This window comes from Orycteropus afer, unplaced genomic scaffold (assembly GCF_000298275.1).
Source record: "Orycteropus afer afer isolate SDZICR_OR568_19922 unplaced genomic scaffold, OryAfe1.0 scaffold00168, whole genome shotgun sequence".
NCBI lineage: Eukaryota > Metazoa > Chordata > Mammalia > Tubulidentata > Orycteropodidae > Orycteropus > Orycteropus afer.
Genome location: NW_006921755.1, coordinates 2,935,855 through 2,945,580, shown reverse-complemented (window position 1 = coordinate 2,945,580; position 9,726 = coordinate 2,935,855). Strand labels below are relative to the sequence as shown.

At 36.9% G+C, this 9,726-nt stretch overlaps 1 protein-coding gene across 1 annotated transcript in view; it reads right to left on the bottom strand.

The window, feature by feature from the left end:
* Positions 1-9,726, bottom strand: part of PHC3 (polyhomeotic homolog 3) — a 93,821-nt gene that overhangs the window by 4,345 nt on the left and 79,750 nt on the right. The window contains exons 13-15 of the mRNA XM_042781759.1: positions 5,465-5,579; positions 1,537-1,669; positions 1,214-1,445 (exon numbers count right to left, since the gene is read on the bottom strand). Coding sequence (XP_042637693.1) covers positions 1,214-1,445; positions 1,537-1,669; positions 5,465-5,579 — 480 coding nt within the window. The remainder of the gene's footprint in view (positions 1-1,213; positions 1,446-1,536; positions 1,670-5,464; positions 5,580-9,726) is intronic.

Genomic DNA, 9,726 nt, shown 5'->3' with positions numbered 1-9,726 from the left:
TATGTAGCATTTTTAAAACAAGCTTTTGATAAAGTACTTTAACAAGAGTTCTTTGTATAAGGTAATATGGCTGACATCTTTTTTCCAAGCAGTGATATTTCTGAGTATACTTTCTTCACCAGCACAGCACATCAGCTGTATGTTTGCTGCTGAGCCCTCAGTCATCTTCACAGAGAAGCTGATCAGCAACAATAGTTAGATTAATTTTAGTAAGTCTGATAAACAAGTTCAAATGAGATTGAATTCTTCTGAAGAGCTGGTCTCAAGAGAAATGGTATGATTCACAATAAAACCAAAAGGGAACAAACACTTAAAAAACAAAAAACCCTGTTTTCCATATTCATAAGGTCAAAGTAACTGGTAAGACTTGTTTATTTAAAAATACATTATTAATACACAGAACTGGTGTGGGTCTCATCATGAGCAAAGGTACAGTGGTCTTTAGTAAAACCAGCCCCTTGGAAAAAGTGAGTATGAAAGACTATTATTGCATTAAAGAAAAAAAAATAAAGAACATAAAGACCTAAGCTGATGGAAAAGAGTACCAAAATGAGAATTAAGAGCAGGAAAACATAAATAAGAAAGTTATCCTCCATACTGAAATGGAATATCATAGCTGAATTTCAACTACCTACTTAAAAAGTAAAATTTCAGAAGTGCTCTTGATGTTTATTTATTGCAAGAAATCAAAGATGCAGTTTCTTTAAAAAGAATCAGCTTGATTTTTAAAAAAGAAACCAGATTTTTCTCATATTCTACAAGGGCTAGATTAGCTTTCAAAAATGTGTGTGTAGGGGGGAGTCTCTTTTATTTCATTTATAAAAGGTCCAATTAGAAAATGAGGAGGAAATAGAATAGAAAAATAGAAGAGCAGAAGGAAAGAAGTGTCTGATTCAATCTCTCTACTGACCTCTCGAGAGAAATCAGACTGAAGAGAAGAGAGCACCTTTAATATCTTCACGGCTGAGGTGTCACAGCAGAAGCAGGACTAGTCAGTTTTTATCGACTTGGGGGGGTATGAGAAAACACCCAGTTGTGCTGAGGGAATAAGCAAGAGGAAAGAGATCACATTTCAATAGCAAATGCCATTTAATTAATATATATACACAGTTCTTCTCTAACCCTTTTGTGTAATCGGTGTGGATGGGATCTAACATCATTCCTGTGTGTATGCACAAGAAAAATACTAAGGCCAAGGTGGTAAATTACATACCAGGCAAAGAATGGATGAAGGCCCAGACATCGTCAATGGTCCATACTGATGGCTCTGTTTGTGCAACTGGTAGCAAATCACTATTCTCCGGCATTTTCCTAATCCTCACATCCCGAAGCTCACGTTCTCTTTCCCGCTCACTCTGCCGGCGCAAACGAGTTGTCATAGCAGATGGCACAGAATCTTCATGAGAAGCCAAGTCTTCTTCTGCAGATGGATAAGTAATTGGAAGCTGGAAAATGTAGTACAAGTAAAATACAGCATTGCACTTTCCTTGTATTTCTGAAAAGGGTATTGTACATTGAAGCAAGGTTTCTACAGACCTGCCTAAGGATATGTTCTCTTGCTGCCCCATCAGGGCCACTTGGACGACGGCCACGATGCCCAAGACTTTGATTATCAGGCTTACGATTCCAACGACTAAGTGCAAATTTTTTAGAACAGCTAACATTGTACCTAAGAAATTCAAGTGGGAAAAAAAAATAAATGATAACATGAGACATGCCACTTAGTATTCAATTATGACTTGAAAGTGCAAGTGTGAATCAGTAAGTATCATGTACTTCATTATGGACTATACACCTCATGAAGTAAACCATACTGTTCAATGGATTTACTTATGCTAAACATCAAAGCATGGCCCCTGTTATATTATATATATCTCAACCTAATACTGACAACCTTTAACAAGGTACTGATATTTTCTCCTGATAACAGCATAATAGTGGGAATTTTTATGCAAAATACAGGTAACATTTTTCATAGCAGCAAACTAATTCAAGGTTCCAGGAGAAACAGAAGTTATATATTAACTATTTATATGTTTATTCAAATTGATATTTTCTTAGTAATCATTTCTGAAGAGACTAATAAAAAATAGGTAGGGTAGTAAGAAGGAGGAATCTCAAAACAACTAGTAAAATATTTTTCAAATATATATGAAATAAAAATGAATATGTAAAGCTGAGATTTTGAAGTTACACAAGGATTTCATTGCCCTCACTACTTAGAAAATACAAGTACGTAATACTTTAAAATTGGTTGGCTGAAAGATTATTTTTCTTTTATTAAAATAGACTGCCTAGTGATTTTGAACACAGAATTTTATAAAGTATGATAACATGAAAGCGTTCTATCTCATTTATCAGGTTCCAAAGCCCTAAAATAAAGGCTGGAAAACTTTTTTCTGTAAAGGACCATGTTAGTATCTTCAGCTTTGTAGACCACACAGTGCCTGTCTGTAACTTTTCAACCCCAGGGCAGTAGCACAAAAGCACCCACAGACAATATGTAAACACATGAGCTTTGCTGTGTTCCAATAAAACATTATATATGGACACTGAAATCTGAATTTCATATAATTTTCATATCATGAAATATTTTGATATTTTCCAAAAATTTAAAAACTATCCTTAGCCTGTGGGCCATAATAATAAGTAGCAGGAAGCATTTAGCTGACTTCTTCCCTGGTGAGAAAAAGAAGAATGGAAAACTATGAAAAGACTAAGAAAAATATCTATAATTCCTTTTTTAAAAAAACACATATAAAACTGTAATTATAATTTCATATTTTTAAAACTCTTTTGCGCTAAGAATATTTTTCAGGAAAATGACAAAAATAAATTCCAATTCACTTTGCTATAGAACTGTTCTAAGATCGTTATGCAGATACCAAAATAAGTTTTCCTCACCTATGTTTTATGAAAACGACAGGAGGGAGAAGTAAAAAGTACTATGAGAATTAACAGGCTATTTTTCTTTGAAAAGTATAACAAAGAAAATAGCGCCCAGATGGATACTTCATTTTACTTTACCCCAAAACAATCAAGAAGCTCCTGCTGTGTTCATTCTCTTCACCGGTGAGCTCAATTCTGTAGGTTTCTGATTTCTATTTATATCAACTGACAAAGCTTCTTTCCCCATAGAAAATGAATAAAGAAAAGAAAAGAACTATATATTTGATATACAGTCCCTAAGTATTTAGATCTCCAAATATTTAGGCCTACATGTAAACAGCAGCAGTTCCTTTCTGTCCTAATTTATCCTCTTCTCCTTGTTGTCTTATCCCCTATGATGGAGCCCGTAACTCTCTAAAGCGGCTCACCTTATAAGAGTATAAATGCAGATTCCCCATTTCTTACTGAGCTCTCATCAGAATCATCCAGTGTCCTTATTTCTACCAATAGTCTGTTCAAGGCAAACTAGGCTCTTACTATTACGCATATTGAAATTCCTCCAAAATCACTTCCATACTTTGTTACAGCAGCATCCCACTCCCGGTATCAAATTCTGTCTTGGTTACCTAGTACTAATGTAACAAAAAATACCACAAATGGGTGAACACATAACAAGATTAAATGTTGAATGTCTTGAAATATTTCTAAATAGATAAGTGCTTAAAATATTATCAAAGATAGTCCTTTTCCCAAGTTTTCAGAGTTTTTAATCACTTAGAATCAGAGAGCCACTGTTTTTTCTTGTGGTATATGCAGACTAACAAAATACCAAGTTAAAGCATGGGTTATATAATTTGATTATAGGCTTATAAAAAATATGAAAGACTTTGTATAACAGCTTGACAATTGAGAAGCCAATGAACCTATTTTTGGAGGAATATACTATTACTTACTTAAGCTTTACTAAGTATATTTTAGCATCCATAGAAATAAAATGTTCAAGCAAGAAATTCCCTGATATATATAATCAAGATCTTAAATTCTTTGAGGGAATAAGCACTTTTTTGAACACAGAACAAATTTCAAAATAACTGTGTGCATACTTCAATTTCAGTGGTAAATATCTAAACAGTTAGGATTTATAATCAAAATCAGAGTAGGGTTTCTTTTTTTCAATGTAAAGTAAACTTGGAAATTAGAAAATTAATGAAGAGACCGAACACCTCTTTTGTTATACATACTATTAATATATCATTTTACCAGGTGCTGCCGAGTCTGTTCTGACTCATGGCAACCCCACATTTCAGAACAGATTTGTACGTCATACGGGTTTTTAGGAGCTGATTTTTCAGAAGTACGTCTCCAGGCCTTTCTTCCAAGGTGCCTCTGGGCAGACTTGGTTAGCAGCCAAGTGTGTTAACTATTTGCACCACCTATTTATCTATAATTATTACTACTAAAAACATTGATTTTAAAAGACAGATATTTTGCTGTCTGATAATGTGACAATGTAGGGGAATTTATTGCTATAGCTGTCCCATATAAAAACCTAAAATAAATATAGTTCAAACAGATATGATTAAAACACTTTTAAAACAAAGTAAATCCTGGGAATTATGCCCCTCAAAAAAACTTATATTGAAATTCTAACCCCTGTAGCTATAAATATGAAACAGGGTTTTTATTATGCTAATGAAGTTACCCCAGAGTAGAGTGGGTCCTAACCCTAATCCCTTCTGAGTGATATATTATAAAAAAGAGCAGAAAAGACACATACACCCACAAGAGAAGATTGGTGTAATGGGAAAATACATCTAAAAGCAGCTAAGAAATGCCCAGGGCTAGAGAAGCAGAAAGGGACAAGGACCTTTTCCTAGAGCTGACAGAAAGACAGAAAGAGACCCTAACCTTGCCAACACCCTGAAACTGGACTCTAAGCCTCCAAAACTGTGAGACATAAAACTCCTCTTCTTTAAAGCCCCCCACCCATGGTAGTATTTGTTACAATAAAGAAACAAACCCACTGCAGTCAAATCAATTTTGACTCCTAGTGACCGTAAAGGATAGAGTAGAAATGCCCCATTGGGTTTCCAAGGCTGTAATTTTTAGGGAAGCAGACTGCCACATCTTTCTCCCATGGAGGAGAAACTTTTCAGTTAGCAGCCAAGCATTTTTAACACTGCACCACCAGGGCTCCCTATGTATTACACCAGCACTAGGTAACTAGAATATCCAAGTATTTCAATGTTGATAAACAATCAGCTGATAAAACAAATATTATTTGGATACCTTAAGGACTAATATTCTAATAATGTTCTGATGATTTCACAGGGGGAGATACTCATAAACATATTCTAACCACCAGAAGATTTCTACTTCAATATTAGATTTACTGTACAACTTATTGTGTTATGATTTTCACAGAGCAAAATTTAGTAATAGCAAAGTAGCTCCAAATGATACCTATATTATTTTCTGTACTACTTATGTTTTGCTACTGATAGACTACATGAGGCTTTTTGGTGTCACTGCAGTGATTACTGGTTTGTGAGTCACGAAACATTTTAGAAAATACCTTTTGGCACATGACATGGTGCAGAATCGTTTTGACCGCAGAAATTCATTAGCATATCCCATCTTCCCACAGAATTCACACTTGAGCAACTCACTGTCCATTTCTTCTAATGTCTCTAAAACACAGAAGGAAACAAAGGGAATTCCAAAAATGTAATTGTAGCAACTCTTCTTTTAGTCACAACTTTGGTTAGATGCTACTGGTTCCAACCAATGGCTCTTTAACTTTTCAATTCATAGCCACTTTGGCAGGGTGAAAGCCTCCATTGAACAATGACTTCCACTAATTCCTTCTTGCTTCTGCGTATAAATTATGCGGCATTTTCTCTCTATAAATAAGTATTACAGTTTTAAAGATTTATTTTGCTAAGATTCTACTATGTCTAAAACGTGCAAATAACTTCATAAAGCACTGTGAGTGGAATGAAAATAAATTAGACATAGACAGAAGGAACATGTTCAAAGAGCAGAGTGTGAAATTTGAATGTAGGCACCCATTCAGGTATGGGGAGATAAGGCAGAGAACATTGAATTGTGAATGGAGAAAATGAGGATGACTTCAAAAAGAAGGTGAAATTCTTCTGTCTGACTTGAGAGGCACATACAAAATTAACAACACTCTCTGCTATGTTCCATGGAATATATAAAACAGTACCTTTTAGTTACATCACAGTAAAACAAAAATAATTTAGATTAATCTTAAAAACCACTAGTAGTTTTATAATTTCTATTCTCTAATGCTTTCTTCAGAATGTTCCCTATCAAGTTAGAATCTTCTTCCTCCACATCTACATCCATTACTTTCTTCAGGTCATAGCACAGGACCTACAGAAACTTCCTACCTAAATCCACAAGTACTAAGCAGCAGTCACCTAGAAGCAAGCAACTGAATCTTCATGATCCAGTTTTCTCATCTATAAAATAAGGTTCATCATACCTTTCCAAAGAGTTGCAGGGAAGATTAAATGAGTGCCTGACAGGTAGTAGGCTGAAAAAAGTGACAGTTCTATTTGCTATTTTCCACATAAGAACTAAAAGAATATTAAGACCTATAATAAGTGCTCAAGAAACACTTCAATAAACAATGTTAAGTTCTTTAATCCCCTATAGTTTGTCACTTTCTTACATCATCATAATTCCTATGCCAAATCATATACAATATGCAATAGAAGCACTCCACTAACCAAAGCCTAGCTGTGAGCACATGTGCTTTTTCTACATTATTTATTTAACAAAGACTTGTGAAGATGAAGACAGGAAGCTGAAATGCAGGGATGGATGACCTGTACTCTGCTCAAGCACTCACATTATCCCAGTTTTATAGGAGAGGCAGATGACAAAGTGCTAAATCAAGTGAAGTAACTACCAGCAAAATACTGTAAAGCAATATCTGAAGTTCCAAGGTACATCCAAACACATTATCACGACTGATCAAATCATGAGCTAACAAGTGACCATCTGAAGGAAATTCTCAGGAATAACTCTGTAAGCAAACTTAGTAGCAATGACAGAAAACTAAATTTACATGAGAGCAATGTGCTATATGAGTGAAAACTAAATTTCTATCTTATTTAATCAAACACTGCTCTGGGTCTCTACTAGGAGTAGCTCAATCTGTAGCCTAACTAATACAAGTCCCCAATTTTTTTACGAGGAGGAGTTACTTTCTAATTTCTCTAAAGACCTGAGATCTCAAGAGGGGAGAAAAAGAGACAATGATATGGAAACCTGGACCAAGGAAGACACTAAGATATTTTGGTAAATCACTATCTATTGGTTGGAAATTCTGGTTATAAAACCAATCCAGATGTAACCAGAGTTGTTGTTATGTGCCATCAAGTCGGACCCAACTCATAGCGACCCCTGCTTGGGTTTCTGAGACAGTATCACTACAGAAGTAGATTGCCCAACCTTCCTTCCGAGGAGTGGCTGGTGGATTTGAACCACCAGCCTTCTGGTTAGCAGTCAAGTGCCTTAGGCACTATGTAACCACACTATACCTTATAAAAAGGCAGTGTATTATTTTCCAAATCTGAAGTTTTTTATACTGAATTAAATTTCATATACTGCTAAAACTAAAGCAACTAAATATATGACATCATTATTTCATACCACTTCCATAGACACTGAAGTACATAGTAATAAACGCTAGGATTATAAAATTACCTTGAGAACTTAAATTATAAAGTATTAAAAATCATAGCTCTCTTTATGTAACTATGTCTCTACTATGAAATACAGTAATCATCTTTAAATCTTCCTTTTCCTTACTCTTAAACCTTGTCCTGTTGAACAACCTTTGTTTTATTTCCCATCCATTCTTTTCTTCTGCTTCCTGTGACTACAGGAGCTAATTACGTGTCTAAATCTCTACATTCATCTTAAAGATGACCAAGTTTCCCAAAACACTTTTGCTCCTGTCATCTGCCTATAGAACAGTAACCATCCCCTTGACAATGAGATAACTTCTAACTCCTTAGTGTAATATCCAGGACACTCTATAATCTGATTCTGCCTGTCTTCTTCCTTCCCACTACTTCTTTGCCTTGAGCCCCGGCCTTAATACAGAATCACACCCAAGCGAAAAGCAGCCTTAGTCTAAACCCCAGGCTAGCCTACCTCAGGCCCTGACCTTAATAAACAGCTGCCTCCAACAGAAAAGCAGGTAGGCAGGCCCAGGATTGGGGGCTGCTTTTCACTTGAGGGTGGTATTTTAAGGCTGGGGACTGAGGTAGGTGGGCCTAGGGCTTGGGGGCTGCTTTTTGCTTGGGGGTGGCTCTTTATTAAGGCCAGGGCCCAAAGTAGGCAGGCCCAGGTCTTAGGGGCAGCTGTATTTTAAGGCTGGTGCCCAAAACAGGTGCATCAGGGCTTAGGGGCTTTCCATTTGAGGGCGGCTCTTTATTAAGGCCAGGGCCTGAGGTAGGCAGGCCAGGGTTTAGGGGCTGCTTTTCGCTTGTGGGCAGCTCTATTTTAAGGCCATTGCCCAAGGTAGGCAGGTGCAAAGGGGTTAGGAACAGCTAAAGGAGATGAACTTGTCTGTCAGTTTGTCATCCTGTGGTGGCTTGTGTGTTGCTGTGAGGCTCGAGGCTATGTTGCAAATGCCAGCAGGGTCACCCATGGTGGACAGGTTTCAGAAGAACTTCCGGGCTAGGACAGACTCAGAAAAAGGAAGAGGCCATCCACTTCTCAAAGAAGTGGCCAGTGAAAACCTTATGAATAGCAGTGAAACACTGTCTGATACATTACTGGAAAACTTCACAAACAGCCCTGAAACAGTGTCTGATATAGTGCTGGAAGATGAGCCCAGAAGGCCAGAAGGCATTCAAAATTTGACTGGGGAAGAGCTGACTCCTCAGAGTAAAGATGACCTTAATGATATAGACCTCCATTAGCTGATATGGTACAACTCAAAATGAGTAGAAACAGATGGAAACATCCATTAATAATTGGAACGTGTAATGTACGAAGTATCAATCTAGAAAAATTGAGGTTGTCAAAAATGAAATGGAATGCATAAATATTGATATCCCTAGGCATTAGTGAGCTGAAATGGACTGGTTTTGGCTATTCTCAATCAGACAACCATATGATCTACTATGCCGGGAATGACAAATTGAAGAGGAATGGTGTGGTATTCATTGTCACATCGTGTTTCAAGATCTATCCTGAAGTACAATGGTGTCAGTGACAGGATAATATCCAAACTCCCACAAGGAAGACCAGTTAATACTACTATTATATTCAAATTTAGGCACCAACCACCAAGCCAAAGATGGGGAAATTAAAGATTTCTACCAACTTCTGCAGTCTGAAATTGACCAAACATGCAATCAAGATATGTTGATTATCACGGGTGACTGGAATGAAAAAGTTGGAAACAAAGAAGAGTTACCAGTAGTTGGAAAATATGCCCTTTGTAATAGAAATAATGCTGGAGGAGTTCCGGCAAGATGGTGGACTAGGCAGAAAGACTGCACAGACCCTCTTCAACAAAGAAAAGGGAAACCAATTAACACAACACAGAAGATAATCCTGGACCCCTGAGCCTTGAAGGGAAGGATATAGAAGTGGACTAAACCCCAACTAACAGAAGAATTTGCGTGAAAATACCAAAAAAGGAGACACACGGAGCTCCGGTCTGGCAGTGCTCGTGAGCGATCCTGATGGCACAGACAGTGGTGGTAGGACTTAACAATTAACCTAAAAATCACCCTACTAGCCAGGGACTGCCCGGAGGACTGTGCACAGTGGCTGGGGAACAAA